This window comes from Malania oleifera, chromosome 3 (assembly GCF_029873635.1).
Source record: "Malania oleifera isolate guangnan ecotype guangnan chromosome 3, ASM2987363v1, whole genome shotgun sequence".
Classification (NCBI taxonomy): domain Eukaryota; kingdom Viridiplantae; phylum Streptophyta; class Magnoliopsida; order Santalales; family Ximeniaceae; genus Malania; species Malania oleifera.
Genome location: NC_080419.1, coordinates 51,496,848 through 51,521,761, shown reverse-complemented (window position 1 = coordinate 51,521,761; position 24,914 = coordinate 51,496,848). Strand labels below are relative to the sequence as shown.

Below are 24,914 nucleotides of genomic sequence, written 5' to 3'. Positions count from 1 at the left end.
TCCTTTTAGATTTCTGTTTATAATGTCTTTTAATTTTTCTTGAGGGTGCTTGAATTTTCTTATAACCATATTGAGTACAAAATACTCCTAATTCTCCTTTTTTTTCCTTGAATTCACTTTTCATTTGAGATTGGATTTTGAGTTCATTACATAGTTTTAAACCCTCATGATTAATAACATTAATTATCTGACCATATGTTATATTTGTATAGTTTGTTCCTAAAGTATCTTTTATTCTTTCACGAACTCTTTGAGCAAATAATTTTGGTAATTCTCCTATGAATTATTCTTTACAAAATCTCAGATCTCCATAAGATTTTTGCAAGAAACACATCTTTGTACCATGTAAAGTTTGATAGTTTTGGACAAGTTAAATATACTAATATTACACTATTTTTCTCTAAAGAATTGTTTGGTTCTCCTACGAAGGCTCTAAGTATTGCCCAGATTAGAGAAGAGACAGCATCACTTTCATGAGTTTCACGACCATCTTCAACCTTAACTTTAACAGCAGAAGAGTTTTCATCCTTTTCATATTGAGTGAGATAATTATCCCACCAAGCCGTGAGAGTTCCATTAAACCCTTGTGTAAGGATATGAGCTACTGCATTTTCTGGATTATTCTTAATTTATAAGTCATGGCAGCCATTGCCATTTGTTGGATCAAAGTAACTATTTGGTATTCTGTACAACCATCTAGATTCCACACATAAAGAGCAGTACCGTCAAAAGTTTCATTGGATTTTAAAGGTTCTTCTTCGAATAATAAAGATGGAGGACTTGGTCTTTTGTAATAAGTTTGCCTACTTTTATTCTTCCAAGAATTTCTTAGCTTATTAACTTCTAAGTCACTATTACTTTGATTGTTAAAATTTTTCTCAAGATTGTGAATAGCTTCTTCTTTTGACAGGGTGTTAACATTCATTTCCTTATCTTGATAATCCTTCTTAAGTATTTCTAAAATTTTTTCCATATCTTGTTCATTTTTGGATTTCAAATTGAATTTGAAATTATCTTTTATAGTGAATGGTTCATATATGGGTTTTTGCTTTTTTGTTTTACTAGATTCTCCTTTTTCAAAAGTATTAATTATCTTAGAGTTTAATGTTTTTTATAAAAGATTTTCAATTCTAGTTGATTGATTTGTCATCTTGTGTAATAATTGGCTAGTGTAATTATTTTGACTAATAATTTGATTTGTCCCATTATTTCTTTCCTTCACTTCTTTGTATGGTAAAGCTATAATTTTTACTCCTTTGTAATCAACCTTTAACGAGTCTAATGAAGAATGTATAAAAGATACTTCAGGATTTTTATCAACTAATTTCCAATTCCTTTTATTATCATGGATAGTACAAGCTGTGTATTTATCATTATAATATTTAAAAAATGGAATATTCTTCTGAATTCTTTGCATTTCTTCCATCCATTCTAATTTTATTTTCTCTTTCTTCCTTATTATGCTTTCTAAAAAATTCATCTCTATTTTTGTTATTAGATTTGTGCTTATAGTCTTCTCTTAAGATTTCCGTGTTGATTTCAAATTTTTTATCTATGGTCAATAAAATTTTTCTTTGGTCTTCATCTAAGGCTTGGGATATAGATACGGTTGGTGAAATTGATCCTTCGGAGTCTTCTTGATAATAACCCTAAGGAACTTCAAATTCAAAATTTACTCCTTTCAGCTTGTAATTTATAATATATGACTATCATATTAATTTATGTTAAAAATAATAGTATTAATTTAATTAAAAATTTTAATTTATTTAATGTTAATTTATATTAATAGATGGTTCTTCTTCATTCCAAAATCGAGTAATATTTCGTTAATAACTAATATGTCATAATACATAAAAAAAATAATATATGATTCTATTTTAATATATTTTAAATAAAAATATTAATATTTTCTGATTAAAAATTTAACTGATAATTATGCTAATTATTTTTAATATTATTATTTTTTAATTAACAATAATCTTGTTATTAATTTATATTTATAACTTATGATTATCACATTAATATATGTTAAAAATAGTATTAAGAATTAAATTAAATTTTTTAAACATATTTAATGTTCATTTAATTAATAGATGGTTCTTTTTATTCATTCCATAATAAACATATGTTTCTTTAATAATTAATAAGTTACAATACATAATAAAATAATATATGATTATTTCCTAATATATTTTTTTAGCAACAAAATTGCCGCTAAAATTTATCATATTTACAAAGATGATCCCACCAATGAACAGTGCCACTTATAGTGGCCCAAAAAACTGCCTTTCACTGTTTCTCAAAATTCACTTAAAAAGTACTCAAAAAGCTAGTTCATCAGCTGAAAATTTATAATCATTCTGAAACTTCTCAACGGACTTTCAATGGTCGAAATTATTAGATTAACCAATATAATTTCCACATTTTTTGCAGGATCTTTCTTCAATTTAATATCCAATACGAGTTGTATTTACCACCACATTGAGCCCACAAGTGGCAATCCGAAAGGCCAGTTGTATTCTCATGTGCTAACAACAAACAAAGGCATACTATATTTATCCCATCACAATAAAATAAAATAGCTGAAAATTATACAACCTACTGTTGTATATCTTCACGAACTTGCTTTCCCATTCTACGTTTTGAAGATGTGTTCTCAAAGTTTGGACTGAAGGGGGGATGGGATTGGCTTCCTCAACCCATTTTCAAATCTTCTAGCATCAGTGCATCACCACAACCATTTTCCCATAAAGTTTTTCATATTGAGTGCAACATTTCCTTGCTACAGGCTTTAACTTGGCCCATGCATCACACAATTTTTTAAACTTGGTCATCCCCACCAACAGAAGTAGTTCATCAAACAAAAAACCCAATTTTCAAAAGTTCCAAGAAAATAATCTCCATGAAAACAAGAGCATCAAATTGGACTCCATGCATAAAATCTTATTCCCTTACTTCCCTTTACCATATCACCTCTTCCCACTAGTACATCCCAACCAACCATATAAGCTCAAACAACTTTGTATTGTGTTTTCCCCAAAATGTCACACGCCAAACTTCTTTTCACAAATGCATTGTATTATTTTAGCAGCTATTGGCTTGTAAATCGTATATATTAAACTTTCTTTCAACCATAGTGCCACAGGCCGAACACTTCACACCTTCTGAAGGGCCGTGCAGCACTAGCTAAAACACTCTAGCTTAACTAGTCAACTAAAAGTATACCATAGCTTATCACAAGAACACATTTGCAACCATCGAATGCAAGTAAGCGGCTGTAAGCAATCATGTAAGCAAATGAGAATCACACGGTAAAATATAAAGAAACGCAATTCATTACTAACACCTCTATAGGTAACGTGTGTGAGGCAAGTAGGCTAAACACGTTCACAAATACTAGTGAGTTTTACAATGATTGATGAACACTCACCCTCCCTTGAAGAGCTTTCTACATTATTCTAGTTCGAGCACTAGGAAACATAAAACAAGTTGAGAATTCACATTCCCATTTTTACACTAAGGCATAAACACTCCATGAATAAACTATACTACTACTTACATCATGGTTACCCTTCCCATGTAAACAAGACAAGCAATCACAAGCAAGCATAACGCCTTGAACAAACTCGGCTTGTGACATCCTCCCCAACTTATACGGTCAACATCCTTGTAAACTTTGACGCTAAGTACTCTTCAACTTTGTCCACAAGCAATTCCATGTCTTCCGCTAACATCCAGCTGATTTCTTTATCTCCAAGACCTTTCCACTTCATTAAGAACCTCTAACACTTCTTCCTTGATGATGTGAACTCTCTGTCTGCAAGGATGACTTCAACTTCTCTTATGTCAAGTTGATTGTCTTCAATGGTGCTCTAGTTGACTGAAATATACTTGGATCTCAATGTTGATGATGAATGGCTTCAATCAACTGACATGAAACACAAGATGCACCTACATCCAAGCCTGAGAATCAATCTTGTAACTTGTAAGAGGTCTTTTCGACTTTAACCAAGATGGGGGCTGCTCCTTCATATTTGCGAAGTAGTCTCCCACCAACACCTTGTAGTGACTTGATCTATTCTGGATGGAGCTTAACAAGCACCAAGTCACCCATGTTGAAGTGCAACAATCTTCTCACCTGGTCGACCGACTTCTTCATCCTAGGGGTGTACAATTACCAAAAAACTGAAAATGGACCAAAATCGAACCATTTAACATTTAGATTCAATATTTTAGTTTTGGTTTTAGTTTTACAAAAAATAGTTTTTGATTTCAATTTCAAATTTACAATATAACCAAATTCAAAAATAGAGTAAGCAATTAATAAATTTTAAAATATTTTTTTCTATATTATTAATTTATTATATTTATTTTTTAAATAAGCTCCAATTTTTTTAATATGTTATAAAAAGTCAATAAAAGATATATATTCTCACATAGCACTTTCTCTAGGAGTGGCAACTACAATGTAGTAGAAGTGGGATGGGTAGGGATTTTATATGGGAATTGGAGGCTCCCACACCTCTCTAGCTTTGATGTAGGACAAAGAAGGGTTAAGCTGTGATTGTTAAGTGTGAGTTGCCAGCTACTTTGGTGTTGGGACTTAAGAAATGTTGTCCACATTGACTAGAAGGAAAATTTGATGACCTATATCCTCTTATAAATTTCCATCCCACTCCCTCCTTGCCCCCAACACTGCACATACAGCCCGTGCACAAATTTGGGCTTAGCAATGACCCAATATCATCTATAGAGAATAAGAGTTGGTCATGGCCTAGTAGTTAAATATCTATTCGATAAAAAACAAAAAAAATAACCAAACCAATTAATATTGGTTTGTGGTTTAAAATAAACAGTCAATCTTCAATCCGGTTCCGATATACGAATTTTAAAACTATTTATGTCTGGTTTGGTTATCGATTTAGGTCAAATTCGAACTAAATAGAATCGATTGCACCCCTACTTCATCCATTTTGGAACCTTTCTCTAGGTAAGCTCGAACGATCTTCATGTTCTATCTCCATTCTTTGGTGAAGATGTATACTCTCGAACTCGTTCCTCTGTACGACTCGTCCACTATGTGAGGTAACAGTGGCTATTGGACTATTACTAACTCAAAAGAACTCTGGTTGATTGTTGAGCTCTTTTGGGCATTGAAACAAAACTAGGCCACATTAAGTAGCAGCACCCAATTCTTTTGGTTCAAAGTGACAAATGGTGCAAGTACTCCTCTAGTAACCTATTGAATCTCTTTATTTGACCATCTATCTGCCAGGGGTAGCTCGAACACATGTCAAGGTGTGAACCGAGGATTCTACAAGGTTCTATCCAAGAATTCCATGTGAATCTCGAGTCTTGGCCACTAACAATGTCTCAAGGAACTCCCCAATACTTCATGATATGCTTGAAGAATAATCGTGTTGTATCCTCTATTGAATAGTGCTTTAGTGCGAGCATCAAAGTACTAAACATCGAACACCTGTCTATAACCACAAGTATAGACCTTATGTCTCCAACTCTAGGCAGGTTGGTGATTAAGTCAAGTGACACAATCTTCCATAGTCCCATTGGTACTTGAAGAAACTCCAACAACCCTGCAGTCTTTTTTTGCTTAGCCTCGTCTCGTTGGCAAGTGAGACAAATTCGGGTATACTTGACCACTTCATCACACACATGTGGCCAATACCTCTACTTTAACAATGTCAAAGTGCAATGCAATTATGGATGGCCTGCCCACATGGTGTCATGACACTCTCTCAACAATGTCTTCCTCAAATCACCCATTAGAGGCACATACCATGTGCCATCAACAATCCCTCCTCTATCCAAAACTGGCATGCTTTGCCCTCTTCCCATCTAGATCTTTGACAAGGTTCCCCTTAATGCACTCCCCCATTATCGTGGTAACCTTACATAATCTAGTTGCAAACCTGCAAGTTCGGCCTTCCTACTCAGTGCATCTGCAACTTGGTTCGTCCACCTTGCCTTGTGCTCAAATAAGAAATCAAAATCTGTCAAGAATTCTGGCCAATCGGCTTGCTTGGGTGATTAGTTAGGTTGTGTAAAGAAGTGACTTAACAGCCAAATTATCTGTTTTCACCACAAACTTCGACCCAAGCAGGTAATATCACCACACACAAAGACAAAATGTATCAATGCTAGCATCTCCTTCTCTTAATTTGTGTACTTCCGCTCAGCTTCACTAAGATTACAACTCTCGTGCACAACAAGATGCCATCCTGTAACAGCACCAAGGGCATAATTGGATATGTTTGTTTGTACCTCAAAGGGCTTCATGATGTCAATGAATCTCACATCACAACTTCCTTCAAGTTGTCAAAGCTCCCTGTTACTCCTTCGTCCAATTCCACCCATCACCCTTCTTTGGAAATTTTGTCAATTGGGTCATTCTCCTCAAGCACCCATCCATGAACTTGCGACAGTAGTTAGCGAGTTCAATAAAGGAATGCAACTCCTTCATTGCCGTTGGGATCTTCCAATCTAGAATAACTCTCACATTCTCCATATCCATCTGAATATGAACTTGTTCAACCACACAACCAAAAAATTTGATGCTCCTTTGAATGAAAGAGCACTTGTCTTTCTTCATATAAAAATTGTTCTCCTTATGCTTGTCGAACACCCTCTATAGATGCTTCATGTTCCCCTAGAGTGGAACCATAGACAACAATATCATCTAGGTATACCACAACAAACTTGTTGAGGTACTCATCAATACTTGATTCATCAATGTACAAAATGTCACCGCACCTTTGTCAACTTGAAGGGCATCACCAAGAATTCATATGCCCCATATTGTGTCACACAAGTAATCTTTGCCTCTTTGGCTCATCATTATTTGCTATCCTCACTTGATAGTAGCCTGACTGCAACTAAGTTTGGTTACTTGGCATAACTTAGCTTATCAAATGTATCAACAATCAATGAAATGAGATCCATGTTGCACACAATGACCTTGTTAACCACGCAGCAGTCCACATACATCTATATGCTCCCATCATGTTTCCTCTAAAACAATATCGATGCTTCAAACGGGTTTTTGGAAGAACATCTATAACTCGCTTCCAATAGTTCATCAAGTTGCTTCCTTAACTATGCTAACTTTGGAGGTGCCATCCGATAGGGCTCTTTAGCATAGGCTTCACCCCCAATAACAACTCGATCTCATGTTCCACTCCCCGTCGTGGAGGCAAGTTGTGGTAGCTTGACTAACATCACAACTTTGTATTCATCCAACATAGCTTGAATGGAAGTCGGCACTCACTCTCGGTCTACTTCTTCATCTACCACCAATGTGGCAATATATGTTTGCTCACCCCTTTTCAAACCCTTCTTGAGTTGCATAGCTAAAAGGAACTTCTCGTCGTCCCATTTCTTTGCAATAGCTTGCACCATGCAAAGGTGATCTCCCATCAAACAAAGGAACAAATATAAATCAGTACCGCCTTAGTCTCCCTTAAAAATTTCATTCCAAGTATCACTTGGAAATCTTCCAACAACACGACTATGAAATTCACATGTCACGCCCACTATCAAAGCTTTACAATGACTTTCTTGGCTACTTCCAGAGTAGACTCAGTTGCGGAGTTTACCGCTTTCATGCATCCCATTCCTTCTCCAAGTTCAAGTTGAGTCTCTACACTTCCTCCTGTGAGACAAAGTTATACGTAGTTGTGGTATCCACCATAGTACGGATGGTCTTCCCATTGATTCACAAATCCACAAATATTAAACCTTTCACTTGGGTAACTTCTGGTTATTTTATTTGCCTTTCCAACATGTTAAGTAAATGCATTGCACCCATCCTTGAGGTTTCCTCCTCATCCTCATAATCTCCATGCACCCTCTTTTCAATGGAAGCCTACAAAGCATTAAGTAATAACTTATGAGGGCAATCAACAACTCTTTAAGGGCCTTAACATAAGAAGCATGTCAACTTACCCTTACCATTAGTTGTGTTAGAAGATCAAGACAACGAAGCTACCTTTGAAGTCGATGACTTGGTATCAACTCCTCTACTTCCTTTACTTTGGGTTTCCATCCAACATGCCACTCTCTTTGAACATTGTGGAAATCTCTCTAGCATAGTCAGTCAAGCTTTTTGCGGCAGTCTATGCCCTTACCCACAATTCCAACCTATCAAGAAAACAAAACAGTTTATCCTTTTCCAACATGTCTCAAATATCCAACATCAAAGCAGAGAGCTTTGTTTCACATACTCACTGACTATACCAATGTGTTTGAAATCTAACAATCTCCAAAGCATTGTACTCAATTTCCCGGAAAGAATTGGCCTTGAGCTCTCTCTTCAAATCTGTCCAACTATTAAGTATATACCAATATACCATCCATTATGTATCCCAATGATTTAAAAGGCGTAATTGAGGCGCACCTTGAGGTGATTTGGGCCTAAAACGCTCTAAGGCGTAAGTGGAAATGCATAATTCCACAAAGGCGTACGCCTTAGGTGAGAAGGCGTACACATCAGGTGTAAAGGCTCACCTTTTTACGCCTCAAATGTCAAGGAGTACACCTTTTGGGATTCTTGGTTTAAAACATAAATTAAAAAAGGTAGAACCAGAACGCACCTAAAACCCTGTCCTCCCTCTCTCCCACGAAACTTCTTCTCTTCTGCTCTCTCGACGAAGCCTCTACTCTCTCTTCGAAGTCTCCATTCCTCTCCTTTCTTGACGAAGCCTCCAGTCTTCTCCTCTCTCGATGATTCCTCCAACGATTTCTCTAGCAAAAATTCCTCTCTCGACGAAGCTTCTTCATCCTCTCTCGACTAGAGTACAGGAGAACCAAAGGGAGACGAGAGTGTTTAAAGGGAACATTGAAGCTATCGAACAGAGCTAGGAGCTATTTTGCCCTAGATTTCAAGATTTTGGGCTTAATGTAAAAATTTGGGCTCTTCTTTTACAATAAAAACCCATGTTTTAAAAGGTGCCTAAGCTTTTTAATTTTTAAATTTAAAAATTAATGGAAACCATTTGTAATGTTTTGGCCTATATGATATTTAAAAATTATGTTTTTTTTCTCCATTATTCTAAATTTTTTCTCATTTTTTTTACTATATATAAATTGATTTTATTAATTAGTTAAAAAAATATAGTCCCAAAATGCTTACGCCTCAACGCCTTGCCTCGTGGAGGGTAAAATGCCTCACCTCACGCCTTCGCCTTTTAAAACACTGATGTATCCCACCATCATACTTGGTGCCCCATCACAGCTTAGCATCACCACCCAAGTACACAGTCGCCATGGACACTTTCACCTCCTCTGAGTCAGTCCTCACCACATGGCATCATTGCCACATGTCAAAAAAGAAGTTTTCCAACTCTTTAGCCTCACGAGCACCCCCATATATTCGGATTTGGAGAACCCTGTTTATGTTTTGTTATCCCTCCAATACATCAACACGTTCGACAAGTTTGGTCATCTCCATGGCCACATGGTTGGCTGTCTCATCCTGCGCCTCTAGCGCCTCAATTCTCTCAGTATTGGTTGGCATGGTCTCTTACCAATGTTTCACACAATCCCATAATCATGGTTATCAAAATCCCAATCCGGATTGTGCAATTCTACGACCTTGCAATCCATACCGGTCTAATTGATCCAGATCTTAAGTAGAATCTTAACAAAATAGGATCCTAGTAGGATCTTATTGTTAGGATCTTAGGATCGCGATACTACTTGCAATCCCACCAATCCTACTTTTGCAATGGAATTTGGATTTTTCCTATTTAGGATTTTAAGAAAAAGGCCAAATATATATTTTTATTGGCCCAAACACTTTACTTTTGCAATAGACACAAAATTTGGTCTAGTTGGCTCAAATGAGTTAAAATTATGGCAAAAAATAACAAGCATGTTCTAGGATTTGTTCGATCCAAATCAAAATAGCAATTGAGCATCTCTTAAAAGCTCTCTTCCTTCAAAATGGAAAGCTTTCTGAGAGCTTAGAGTTCTTGATAGATGGATCCTAGGCTGTCCATCTGGCTTGGACTGTTCCTTCTTCCAGCAACATTAGAGGCCAGTTAAGAGTTTTGAAATCAGCAAAGAGCTTCAACAAATAAGGAGTTGCGCAGTTAACCTGATAGCCTAAAGTTGCAGGCCTGCAGAAGTTATGCATTATCTTTGTAGTTTTTTTTTACTTTCTTCCTTTTTTTTTCTCTTATCTTCGGCAAGCCAAAGACCCATTTTTTTTCCTAAAGCAAAGAGTATATAGGTTTCTTTTTCCTCTTCTTTTTCTTTGCGACTAACAAAACGCTCTTCCTCTTCCTCCTTTTTTTCCTGCTTCTCCTCTTCTTCATCCTATGGTCTGATGACAAAACTGTAGAAACTAAGAAATTTACATCAGTTCATTGAATTAAGATTAGCAATTTCTTCTTCCTTCTTCTCTTCATTCTTTTTTGCTTTCCCTTTTAATTATAATTATTACGTAAATAAGCTAGCAACAGGCTACCCTTTGCAGAGCACTTTGTAGTTCATGCTATTCAGATTTTGTTTTTAGGGTCAAAATTGTAGAAGAAATAACCTGCTAGGTGCTAACTAACAAGCTAGCTACATTCCTAAAATTTGTTATAATTTCTTGGACTTACTACCAAGTTTTTAGGATTTACTTTACATTGTTAAGTAGAATCTTACGATCCACCATCCAATCCTACAATCTGATTCTGCAGACCCTCCAAACGATCCTATGTAGGATCTCGATTCTAACAGCCTTACCCACAATACAAAGGCAACCAAATTTATGAAGCAATTAATCAAGCTCCAAATACCGCCATGGGTCAAACATGTCACACCTTGTGAAGGGTTGTAAAGCACTAGATAAAGCACTCTACTTAACTAGTCAACAGAAAGTATATCGCAGTTTACCATAAGAACACAATCACAACCATCGAATGCAAAGTAACGAAGCAGTAAACAATCATGTAAGAAAATGAGAATCATGCAGTAAATTGTAAAGCAAAGTAATTCATTACTTAAACCTCTGTAGGCAATGTGTCTCTATCAAGGGAAGCAAGTAGGCTAAACACATTTACAAATACTAGAGAGTTTTACAATGATTGATGAACACTCACCCTTCCCTAAAGAGCTTTCTATGCTATTCTAGCTCTGGCACTAGGAAACATAAACTGACTGAGGAGTTTCTCTCATTTTTACACTAAGTCATAAACTCACTCCATGAATAAAACTTATACTACCATTTACAAAATGGTTACCCATCTCATGTACACAAGACAAGTTTGCCTTGAACAAGCTTGGCTCGCGACACATAGTAATGTTATCAAACATGTTCATCAATTGTCTAAGATCTTGGATAACAACCACATATATATCCCTATGAATGTGATTCTTCAACTCAACAATTCACCTACCCAATTACATCATCACTCACAATCATTTTACCACTTCATCATGGCTTTGAGCAACATCCATTTAACGCCTATGAGTTGCAAACCTATAGCTAAAAGATTTGCCAGCACTTTGCTCTCTCATAATATCAAGTTTTACCCAAAGTATTCTCACAATTACAGTATATTCATTCCCGTTGAAATTAAATCGAGTAGTTGAATTATATAATCCACTAGTTCCATCTTCATGAACTTGCTCTCCTATTCTACAATAACAAATTGAAGATGGATTCACTAATAATTTGGACTCAGGAAGTGATTGGAATGGTCTATTTTGTCAGTTCTCATCTTCCAGCATCTCCAAAACCATTTTCTCATAAACTTCTTGTTGGAAGCAATATAATCTTGTCGTAACCATAAAGTTGGTCCATGCACAATATGACTTTTGAAACATGTTTGCTACCAACAAAAAGACAAAAAGAAAAAACCCATATTTTCTAGCTACAAAACACTAAGACTTCTAGAAGCCTAGAGTGTCAGTGTCCAACACGTGTCAGATATTGACACATCCTCTCAACACATATCTGACACACATGGAAAAAACTAATTATTTTAATTTTTTATTTTTAGACATGGCTGAGACAAATCTCAACATGGCGAGGACACCTCTAGGACAGTTCTTGCACCAAAAAAATGCTGTCTCTTGCTGCCCCCTTTAATTTTGTTAACAAAACCCAAGATAAATAAATAAATTATTGAGGAGAATCCAAGAGATGGAGAGTCAATCGGTTCTTTGACATTGGAGTTGTTGGACTTTGGAGCCCTAATGCCACTATGGCAACCTCGTAAAGCACCATCATACTTTCCAGCCTCCAAAATCCCCCCCCCCCCCCCAACCCCTAAAGCCATCACTATTTTACCACTTTCTTATTGGACTTTAAGCCATGCCCGTTGTCACCATTAGCCATACCCTTGAGTTGTTTTTTTGTTGTTGGACCAATATACGTCCAACAATATACCATAATATGAATGTATTGATGATTGTATAAATGTAGTTTATAAAATGTGCAATTGATAATTTTGCATGAATGATGCTTATATTTCATTTTAAATCAAAATTATCACAATATTTGTCATCTTAGAGGAAAAGCATGCCTAAATATGTATTTTTATATTAACTAATTAATGTATACTGCTGTGTCATATCTTCATTTTTTGAAATTGTCATATCAGCATGTCAGTATTGTGGCGTCCCTGTGTCTTGTGTTGGTATCAGTGATTCCTAGCTTTCCAACATGGTTTTAAATAGCAGTAGAGAGTACCATAGCATACTGGCATGAGTGCAAGCGAGAAGAATGAGTAGCAAATTTTATTTTTTTTAATAGAAAAAGAAGAATATTATTCATACGTTAAGAATTTACAACCAGGGGAATAAGACATCTCCTTAACAAAGGCTGGAAAAATCCAACCAAAAACAGAGAAAAATCGAAAACTAAAAAGAACAAATGAAACCAGCACAATCTAACATTCAAGCAAATACCACCAATCACACTGAATATCTGAAAGCTCACCCCCTTAAAATTCCCAAGAACCACAAACGAAAGAAAAAGCCAAATAATGTATTTTCTCCCAAACCAGCAAATACAACTTCTTCCTCAAAAAAATACTCGCAGCCATCCTCATCGAAAAATGTCAGAACAACATCCAAAGACTTCTTGGGTTACTCCCCAAAGGAACCCCTAAATAGGCCAACAGCCAATCCAAACACTACATCCACCTCCGAGGATCGTTCCCTAACGCTCTTGTTCGGCACACTAATAATAATAGCTGCAATATTGCCTTTCCACATATTGATCTTAAGCCCAAAAGCCTTCTCAAAAATGTGGATAAGGCCAAAAATATTCAAAAAGGAGGGTCTATGACCCTCTAAGAAAAAAATAGTATCATCTGGAACTTAAGGTGCAAAACCATCACCCCCTCCCTCACCTCCAACCCTAAACTGCTATCCACAACCGTATCCACCAAGCTACTCAAAATATCAGCCACTGAAACAAACAAACACAAGGGAGAGAGGCTCACTTTGCATAATCCCTCTTGTAGCCTTAAACAAAGATTTAGGCTCACCATTCGCTAAAACCAAGTAGCTCACGTTATGCAAGCATCCTCTTATCCATCGATGCCATCTCTCCCCAAACCCCTTTCTCACAAAAATCTTATCTAGGAGATTCCATATCATTCTATCATACGCTTTCTCAAAATCTAACTTAAAAATGGGCCCCTTCTTCCTCTTTTTCCAAATGTTCTCCACAACCTCATTGACAACCAAAATGGCATCCACAATATCATATCATTCTATCATACGCTTTCTCAAAATCTAAGTTAAAAATGGGCCCCTTCTTCCTCTTTTTCCAAATATCCTGCACAATCTCATTGGCAACCAAAATGGCGTCCACAATTTGTCAACCCTGCACAAACACATTTTGAGCCTTGGAGATAGTCCTATCAAGCACCACACTCAACCTAGTGGCTAAAACTTTAGTGATGATTTTACAAACACTAGAAACTAAACTAATAGGGATCTATAGTCTGAAATCTCGATGGATCTACTCTTCTTCGACACCAAAGTTATAAAAATGGTATTAATATTCTTACTTTAAAATCCCATTTCCATAAAAATTCATTAAAAACCTTAAGCAAGTCACCTTTAAGCACCTCCCAACAATCTTGCAAAAAAACCATATTGAACCTGTCCTACCTTGAAGCTTTATCCCTCTCCACACCAAAGACCATGGCCCTCAATTCCTCTTCCTCAAAGGGTCTCTCCAACCAAGCTACCTTATTACTAGATAAAGGATCCCAATCTAAAAACTTCAACCCTCGGTCTACTATCATCCATCTCAAAATGCAAATTAAAACAAAATTCAGTGATTTCATAAGCAATTCAACTCTATTCGAAGATAACCTTCCCCCCCCCCCCCAACCCACATCCAACTGCCAAATCAAATTCTTCCTCATTTTCCCATTAAGCTATAGGAAAATTTGAAATTACAGTCACCATCTTTGACCCATTTAAACTTCATTTTTGTCCCCAACTTCTCATTTCCTTGAAAATCATCTCCTCTAATTCATTAAAAGATTCCCTTTTCATCTCTCCCTTCCCAAAGGGTAACACCGTCTTCCTTCCTATCTAGCTGATCCAATTCTCCTTAAATACTAGTCTTTTCCAAACCTTAAATCTCCAAACACCTTTTGATTTCATTCCTTCAACTTCTCTTTTGACCTCTTCAATTTCTTCATGAATCTAAATGCTTCCCAACTCCTCTCCACATCCTCGCTCCAAGATTTCCTCATCAGGGGCAGAAAAAATCATGATCCAACCACATATTTTCAAATCTAAAAGGAGTGCTACCCCAAGAAACATTCCTCAACGGCCAACGCCATCATGATAGGAAAGTGATCAAAAGCAGGCCTAGGTCATACAAAATGGGAGAGATTAGGGAACTCATCCCCCCACTCCATGCAAAACAAGAATATGTCATGCCTGATTGCCACCACTCTAGCTCCTCCCACCAAACACGTAATTTTTTTTTAATAACAAAAGAAAATATCATTAATAGAAATAGAATTTATAAGAGGGAGAGTAAGAAATCTCCTGATACAAATTGGGACATTCCAAGACTAAAAGAAAAACATAAAAAATGCACACGAAAAAAAAATCATCCAGCCAACATGTTCCCTCCAATCTTTTTGCACCTCCTGAAAGCTTGACTTTTTAAAAAATCTATACCCAACACACCACAAAGAGGCCAAATATTTTATTTTTCCCCAAACTAACATTTGATTTAATTTTTCCCTAGAAAATATCCGAGGAAGATCTCTCAAACAACAATACTTAATAAATAAATAAAAATTCTGCATAGTGGCATTAACCCAAACTACCCCCTTCTTCTCTCAAGGAAACCTCACAGCGTTAGAATCACCTCCCATTATCCAATTAGGAGTGCAAAAGCCAAAAACAGAATAAAGCTCATCCCAGAAGGAACTCCTAAGGGCTGATGACGGCCCCCACCATTGACCTCGACCTTTCACTTCAACCAAGCAGAGTGAGAGAGAGAGAGAGAGAGAGAGAGAGAGAGAGAGAGAAAAAAAGAAGCCCAATAAACTTTCCATTCTAGAAATAAAGTAAGCGTCCCACATCCACAGAATACCACCCATTTGTTGGCCTAACAAGGCTTAATCTCATTTTGATGATAACAAATTAAGGTTACTAACTGTGCTTTCGAGTTAAATTTCAGATATTAATAGTTTTTACAAGCACAATGATTGAACCTGATGAAGATGGACCAAAAGCTGACTTTAAGTTCACAAGTCATGAAGAATACAAACTTATTGAAGTGCTGATCAAGCTTAAACAATGTTAAAGCTATACGACATGAAGAATTAGAGTTTAAATGTTTTAATTTTTATTAGAGTCTCATGTAAGTACTTTTAAACTTCAATTCTGCAACTGAAGCTCTTAGGATTTAATTCTGGACTTAACGACTTGATTTAGAATCTGGAAAAAAAATTTCATAAAGTCCAAAATCCTTTTCAAAGTAAAGACAAACAAGTTTTGGAAACAAAAGTTGAGAAACACTGTGTTGCATAGTGTTCAGGCGACTGTGGTTTAAGGCTCAAGCGACTGAATTGCTACTGCCAATGAAGAAGAAATCAGAACTTAAGTTCAGGCGACTAACCTCTTGAATTCAGGTGACTAAATGGCTACTGCTAGTTCTAGAGCGTTATTTTTAAATAGTTCAGGAAACTGAGGGTATACTTCAGGCGACTGAAGTCTATATTTTAAACTTTCTAACAGTGCTAATTTCTTTCCAAATTTGAATGATTTGGTTTCCAAACCTGGGAAAAACGGTAAGAAATTTTCCTGCAATATATAAAGATGTTTATTTACGCATTAGGGCAACTAATACTCGCGCATACATTCTCTATACTCTTGATTTAAAATTGAGAAAACTACTGGCGTTTTATTCAAAGCCCTAAACGTATTCTGATTTCAATTCTCTAAAATTCTTCTACTACAATCAGAATCCGTTTAAATTATCTATGAGCTTCAATTACATATTGTTGTTTTTGAGTATATAGTGCTTAATCTTGTACAAATTCTGCTCTTCTGTGAGAGTATTCAAATTGCACGAACAATTAATTTGCTGATTTTGCAATCGGACGATTCGGGGATAGAATCTTTGCCTAGCGAGAGGGTGTTCTCATTAGAGAGGGGTCTCCACCTACCAACGGAGAGAGGTGCAGTCCACCTATTGAACGGAGTGGGTAAAGGAAATCCTCACAGCAAGTTACTTGGAGCAAGGACGTAGGCAGTAAGCCGAACCTTGTAAAAAATCCGATGTTCAATCTTCTTTCCCTATCTCTTTAAATTCTATACTTTATAATCTGCTCTGTATGTTCTGAATTTGTTAGGAAAATTTGCTGAACGCTGAGATTTGATTGAGTTTGCTTCAAGTAATTAAATTGGTTTGTTGACGATTTGTATGGTTTATGTTTTAACTGAAAATTCAGACAAGTACTGATACTTGAATTCAGTTGTGGTAGGCTGAGGTAAAGATATCATGGTTGGTTAATTATTCAAAGCATAAGTAGCTAATGTACTTGATTTATATTACTGAATTTTTGTCTTAAGAAAATACTTGGTTGTTGCTGGAATTCAGGATTGATTATTGAAATTGCTAAAGGTAAAATTCAGATCATATTTTTCAGTTTCATATATACCTAGGATCGTCTATTGGTATAGTACTGTCGCTGATTAGTTGATTGAGATTGAGATTGAGATTGTGATTGATAAATTTTAAAAGGTTTAAAATAAACTCATATTCCGCATAATAATTTTTGAAATGCCCAATTCACCCAACTCTTGGGATTACACCGTTACTTTCACCATTGACCCTTGAGAGCATAGAAAAGCCCAATCCTTACGAAGAACTTCACAAATCCCTCTAACAACCCCCTCATCTACAATCTCAGTCTTGGTCTCTTGCATCAAAACAACGTCAAGAGAATATCTAAGTAGAACCTCTCTAATTAATCCTCTCTTTCTAAAGCCCCCCTAGACATTTTAGATTCCAACTAACAATCTTCATGATTTCACATGTTCCCCTTCCTTCCCAACTCCCTTCCATCCCCCATAATTGATAGAAGAGGCTAGGTTCTTTTGCTCTTTGTAAACCTTCTTCTTTTTCCTCTCACACACTCTGGGACTCAAAGAGGGGGAACTTAGGCAAAATGGTAAGGTTGTCACCATGTGACTTGGAGGTCACGGGTTCGAGGCGGGGGAACAACCTCTTGCAAAAATGTAAGGGAAGGTTGCGTACTATAAACCTATTGTGGTCTGCCCCTTCCTCGGACCCTGCATACGCGGGAACTTTATGCACTGGGCTGCCCCTTTACACTCTAGGACTCAAAGCCAATTTCACCTCAGCCCCAACTGGAATAATTTTAAACCCAAGTCCTCAAGGAGTTTAATTGGATTTGAAAAGTCTCTCTCACTACCCCCCCAAGCCAACATCAGAAGCACTACCCCTAGCAAAAGCCTTCCTGTGGCATAAAGTGTCAAAAGGGAAAATGGATTGAACGGGAAGGGGATGAATACCTTTTCCAGATTTAGAAGATTCCAGTCAACCATAGAGATATATTCTTCATCATCAATACCCCCATCACCACTAATGGAAGGAATATCAACAAAGCCCATCATATCAGGAATAGGCTCAGGGACGAGACAAAGACCTCTTATCAATCAAGTCTTTCGTCTGATTTAAGTTGTGATTAATAGCATTCGTACCTTCTTGCAAAGTGTCAGAGAACAATTGAACACACTCTTTCCCACAATGATGCGTAAATTGCATGTGAACATCACACTATCCCAAGGCTTCCACTCCCTCGCTTCCAAAGCCCCTCTGTAAATAGGGCCTAGGCATCCCCTTCATCCAAATCTAAGTCAGCTCTCAACTAATCAACCAACAATTCCTCCCCACAATTCCTACTTGTGTCATCTTCCATATTTGAGACCTCCCCTTCATCATCACTGATCTAAATACCCTTAATTCTCTACCCAACAACTCCTTTGAATACTTCACCAATCCCTCCCCCGCATTCAATGCATAAAGTTCCTCCCTTTTTTTTCAGGAATCTCTAACTCCCTTTCTAATTCCCCATCAACTGGGGTTAAAGAAGGTCTTATGTCACTAACAGAAGAAACATTTCCCCTCTCGTTGTTCTATGTATCATTACCCAAATTCTCTTCCTCTACCTTCAAGTCTCCCAAGCATTTTACCTTTGAATCCCCTCCCTTTAGTTTCTCTAAAGGGCTCTTCTAACATCCCCTACTAAATTTCTCCCCATTTCTACTCCATTGAAGTTAACCCCCAAGCCACTTGAAAAGGAGCTCGAATCATTAAGACCCCTATCTTTTGTGCCAACGGGCCTCGGGTCCATCTCCTAGAAACAGTTAGAGGTCATAGTATTTTTACCCTTCTCAACTCATTTACTACAGCGCTTCTCAGCCCAAGACTATCCCAGCCAAAGCTCCTCCTGGGAATTCTCCCTTCCTTAGCAGGGCAATCTCTAACAACGTCGACAAAGGAGCAATTTTCTAACAGCCTCTAGAAAACGTCATCTTTCTCTAGTTTCTCCTCATGGCAAATGATATTCGTAAAGCCACAATGTGAATTTGCACAGCTGATGCTCCGATTTTCTTCAATTTTGGTTGATAGCTCATTCGGGCTTCCATAAACTTCTACCATCTTTCATACTGTTTACCCTCTAGAATACAAAAGGCTTGCTTCTAACCTCTAAGAGAGAGCTGCTCAATGCAGATAAATCTTCCTTTCTCATTCCTACGCAACCCCAATCGAACCTAGCCTCCTCTTCTAAAAATATATCCCTCCAATTCCCAACTACTGCCCCTTGAGAACATGAACAAATTACTCCCACTGATCTCAGAATCCACAAAAATTCCTCCTTCTTCAATAAAATAAATGAAATGAATCTCCTTGCAAAGTTAGAATGTTGTAAGATCAAGGTGGTTTGTGTTTAAAAAAAAATAAATATCAATATTCACTATAGAATAGCCATTCATCTTAGACCTTCCCCCCAGAGTCTTGAAGGACTGAAGTAGATGCAAGAAGCCAACTAAGAACCAATGGAGAGTTTGACAAACGCTATTGCATACTTCGAGTAAAAGGGTTGACAGATGAAGATATGATAGGTGCCAGGCTCCAATCTTCCTGAATTGAGTCATAGAACTAAAGGCTAGGAAGACAACGGCAATGAGAAAGATTGTATTCTATGAAGATACAACCTTGTATCAAGGGGACCAACATGAACACAAGCTCAAATAAGAAATTCACACTAAAATAAGGGCTTCTATGATGGTCGCGAAGTCCCATAACAGCGAGACAGACTACCACCACATATCAAATGAAGTGTACTCACACTCAAAGGGGCACTAGGACGTCTATCTTCCCTTTAACAAATGGACTAACATGATAGCAAACTCAGAGAAGGAATGCAAATGTAGACGACGAGGATAACCTTCGCTATGATCCTTCATTCATCTCAGTTCTAGCGACAAGAGTCCTTCATCTTGAAGGCAGTTGGAAAGAGGAATAGAGGTTCTCTATCACCAGAGGAGCTCGCTCGATATCAACGGTGTATGCACTAAGATATCTCACCAGAGAAAATTATTAGCAATTGGCTACTAGTGTTTCTCAAGCTCTTCTTCGCGAGGGTCCCAATAAGAGATTAATGTATGAGTCGTAGATGTCACATAGAAAAAAGCAAGTGCCATAGTCATAAAAATTTTTCAAGCATGCACAACCTAATGTATAGTAGTATACTTGCACGTTTGAAGCTCTTGACCCTTCTCCAAAAGATTTTTTTAGCATTATGAATTATATGGTTCAATTTACTATCGTTATTCACTAATGATGATAAAATTTACATTGGATTTAAACCACTATTGGCAAAAAAATTATATATTTTTTACACTTTTCATTAACCATGTAAAAATTAATTAATGAAACAAATAGCATTGTACACTCCATTAACCTATTAGACAGGTAGGACATACAATAAATTAAACAAGTCATTTTTTTTGTCAGTTAAAGTAATAAAAATCTAGTAAACTTAGAGAAGCAAGTTACATTGTAAACCTAACCTTTAAAAATATATTACTATAATCATAAAATTCATCAATAAAAATAAAGATTTAACAACTTGAACATGAATAAAATAGAAATAAACAGAAGTTTGCAGTTGAGCAATATAGAAAAGAAATATCAAATTATTAATATATCAAAATAAACATTTTTTAAAAAAACAGTATCCATATAAAAAAAAAAGGGTTGTGAATATGGAAAAAAATCAAATTACTAATATTATCAAATAAATAATTTTTAATAAAGCAATATTCATAAAAAATTGTTAATTAATGCCTAGCTTGTGAATATTACAAAGAAACCAATATTGTCTCGTTATAATCCTTTTGTTTATTTCTTTAATAAAATTATCTTTTTTTTGCTTTAATAAAATTATCTTTTATTCAAAAAAAAATTCCTCAGTATAACCTTCTTCCCCTTTCTTCACATAGCCTATCAAGATTGATTTTTAAAATGGAAAATGAGAATAAATGAGAATAAATTTTTAAAAAAAAATTATCATAATAATCTTGTAAAGGTTCTTTAACCGCCATAGCAACCACTATGTAACAGTAGCGGTCTGAAACAGCAGCTATGGCAATGATTTTCGCTTATATCTATATAGCAATGTGTAAAGGTATTGGTAACCCAAAATTCTGCTATGTAATAGTGACAGCAGCTACTTAAAACCATGGTCTAGGATTGTAATCTCCATGAAGAAAAAGAGGTACAACAAATTTGACTCCCTTCATCAAATCTTAGCCTTTCTGCACCAAAGTAAATAGCCCATTCCCACCAATACAGCCATGGGGCTTCATTCCACCCTACCAAACAAGCTCAAACAACATTCCTTAATTTTTTTTTTCTCCAAAATTTTAAGAGGCCTGAACTTTTCTCACAAATGCACTCACGTGGTACTGTTGCAGACTTGCCTCATTGCCTGCAACCAAATGAACTTTATCACCTTCAGATTATCATCCCAATGTTCCTGTATTTGGTACATGCTTACGGCCATACCCTCACAACAAAAAAGAATCTACATAATTTAGCCATTTTGGACCATTTAAGAGATGCAAACAAACTAAAGGTGTACACAGCAACATTATTTCTGGCCATTCAGCTCAATGCTTAAGTATCAAAATAAAACTATCGTTAAAATGTTACAGTCCATGTCCTCTAAAATTTTAAATTCATCAAACTCTACTTGATTGTGGTGAATGGCAACATAAAATACAGCAAAAACATATCAACAATAATATAAAAGAGTGAAGGGGGAAAAAAATCAAAGAGAACCTGCATGCTGATCATGTCCATGACACGCCACCGCATGTCAGGCCGCAAACGCACGTTGCGGCGCAACATATCGGATATAACCACTTTCGAGAAATCAATGTTGGTAATGCCGCGATATCCAGCATCGTAAATGTGCTCGGAAAGCCGGGAATTGCCGCAACCCGGCACAAGAATTTGAGGTGAAGAAGACGCCGGAGCATCAGCAAAGTTTTGTGAACTTCGGTTGGTATTGAAGCGGGGGAAGTGCGAGAGTAGAGGGTCTTTGAGTTGAGGCCACTCGGCGTACCACTCGAAGGGGTCTTCAGTGCCTCTGATACTGAAGAACTTGTCCCAGTTCTCTTTGCTCGTGAAGTCTCCGAGGGTCTCCAGCAGATCTTGTGATTGGTCTCTCTTCTTCGCCATTGTTCTCTTGTTTCTCCACCTCCACCGTGTGTCAGCCGCTGGGGTTTGGGGCGAGAGGGTTTTGCAGAGGCAACTAGCAAAATATGTTATTCTCTTTTCTCTTTTATTTTTTCTTCTTTTGGCTCAACAAATGTATTGTTGTTTTCCTTTTTCTTTTTCCTTTTTAAGTTATTGCGAAACCGCAAAAAAGTTTACGACAAGTTCACAACATTCAAGCATTTAGATTAAGAAAAAAATCTAAAAGATGCAAAAGAGTCTTCCATAAAATTCTTCAAACAATTTGAGCAAAGATGGACACAAAAATTTAAGTAGACTAGATCTTCTCACTATATTTATAGACTAATTCAATAAAATAGTACTACTTTATAAATTTTTATTTATTTTAAATAAATTAACTATTGTTAGTATATTTTCATAAAATACCCTTGTATGTCTCCTTCTCTTGTAAAAAGATGGTCTTGTACAGTTGTATGTGTACAAAAAAAAGATTAATAAAGTTTTTTTTAATGTTAACATGGCATCAGAGCCAAAATTAACCTAATTTTTTTCCCTCGGTCGCCATCCCTGCTCGCTATCGTCCCCGTCCGACGTCGTCCCCGTTCCTGCTCACTGAAACCTCTTTCCCCCGCTCGACCGCCGTTCCTGCTCGTTGTCGTCCCCATGTAGTTTCCTGCTCGTTGTCCACCGTCGCCATTAGAGCTCTGCTTCAGACTCTCCGTCATCGCTAATCATCGTCAATCTCCGGATGATCCTATGCAGCGGCAATGATCAAACGACCCCTCTCCCTCTGCAAATGACGTTGCATCTGCCGCAACAGTCGTAACCTACATTTGAGGTTTCGTTGCCTCCACCACGAGCTCCACCAAGGAGGATTCTTAGGCCGACGGAGCAGACGACGCCATTACATCCCCCCTGTGCGAGAGCAAGAAAAAGTACAGAAAAGATTTGATCCCTTGATGTTTTACTTTTCACTATAATTGGTTCTTTCTTTACCCATCTAGTGCCCTTTTTATGCTGAAGGGTAGGGTCGCGAAGCCCCCTCCCGTTCTCCCCAGTTTAGGCTTTAGCACGATTTTTTGTCCTTGAATTTGAAGCTTTCTCTGGGCTATGCACTCCACGCCAAGCGAGTCACCATCATGCCTAAGGTTATCCAGCTTGTGCGTCCCTCAGCACTGCCGAGCTACCTGAAGCCCGGCTACATAGGCACAACTGAGGCGCTGAGGCTTGTTTAATTTTATTACTATGCTTCAATTTTTGCTATTATCCTTGCATCACGCTAAGACTTGATTAATTTTATTATTGTGCTTTAATTTTTGTTATTATCCTTGCATCCTTTTTGTCTACATGACCTCTTTAACTGATGTTGCTTGCCCTATAGAGATTGTTCTGAATGGCTGCAACTACAATGCATGGGCCCAACAAATGTCAGTTTTTTTATTGGTCGGAGATTATGGCATTTTGTCACTGGAACAAAACAAAAACCCACGAAAACTGATACCCAATCAATAGAAGAGTTTGATGAGGCTCTTCATGAATGGGAAAGTACTCACTGTAAGATTCTTTCCTGGTTTAGTAATACATCCTGTGACGACCTGCTTAATTTCAATTTTTTTTTATAAAATCAACAGTATAAATCTCAGCATATCATAATCCACCTGGACCCGTGGGTACCAGAGATACATCAGAACATATAGTAGAAGCCTAAGCAGTAGGAAATATACAATCATAAACATCTCATTATACCATACATCACAATACTAGAGTTACTACAGTCACTGTATATTTATATACAACACTCAACCCAAAAAGATGTCTTAGGGCCATTTCCACAAAATACATCCGACCCTATCAAAATACTTACCCTTCTAGAAGGGCAGATCTACAGCTCTAGATCAGCGGGGCTTTTCCCGCTCTCCTATCTGGGGCTCCTGAAAAGTTTATAAAATTTTGGGGTGAGACACCTCTTAGTAAGGGAAATAAACTAATATCAGTGTGTGACAACATAAGTATTTCATGTTATACATACACCATCCATAACATATTTAGTAACTGTTTTGTCAATCTAGGAAAAACATATATATATCAAATCATGGCAGAACATACTGCATTTTCATAATTATATTTCATCTTATAAAGTATAATACAAAACATTTCTGGTAGGTTAGTTGGCTGTTGTCATGTATTATCCCCACATAACTGGGTTGTGTGGCCCAAAGGCGGGACCTGACAATGGTTGACCGACCACTGCCAAGTCAAAAGTACAGTCTGTAAGTCTGATGGGTCTGCCAGACCTAGTCCGTACACTAGGGGCGCTTACACACTCCTTAAAAACCACATTGACCATCCAATCTCACACCACTCTATACAGCGGCGTTAACACAGATATCATGATCACGAAGACCATGGACACATAGCAACGGTACTATGCAAGTGCTAGCCTAAACCAAGCCAACCAGGTTCTGATATCATATAACATATATTGAAACAGTGATACATGAATATTTTATATCATTAATTATTAGATCAATCATATCATTTTACATATATACATATATCATGAAAATCATCGCCCCATACACTGGTATTACACATTTTATCATAGCTAGGCCTGTACGCTGGCAAATCATAGTACAACCTG

General features: G+C 36.9%; 1 protein-coding gene across 1 annotated transcript in view; it reads right to left on the bottom strand.

Moving 5' to 3' along the window:
* The window catches only part of LOC131151618 (uncharacterized), an 87,878-nt gene extending 64,317 nt beyond the window's left edge, over positions 1-23,561 (bottom strand). Inside the window, exon 1 of the mRNA XM_058102886.1 lies at positions 21,875-23,561. Within this exon, the coding sequence (XP_057958869.1) occupies positions 21,875-22,276 (402 nt within the window). The 5' untranslated portion in view covers positions 22,277-23,561. The remainder of the gene's footprint in view (positions 1-21,874) is intronic.
* Positions 23,562-24,914: the final 1,353 nt, after the last annotated feature.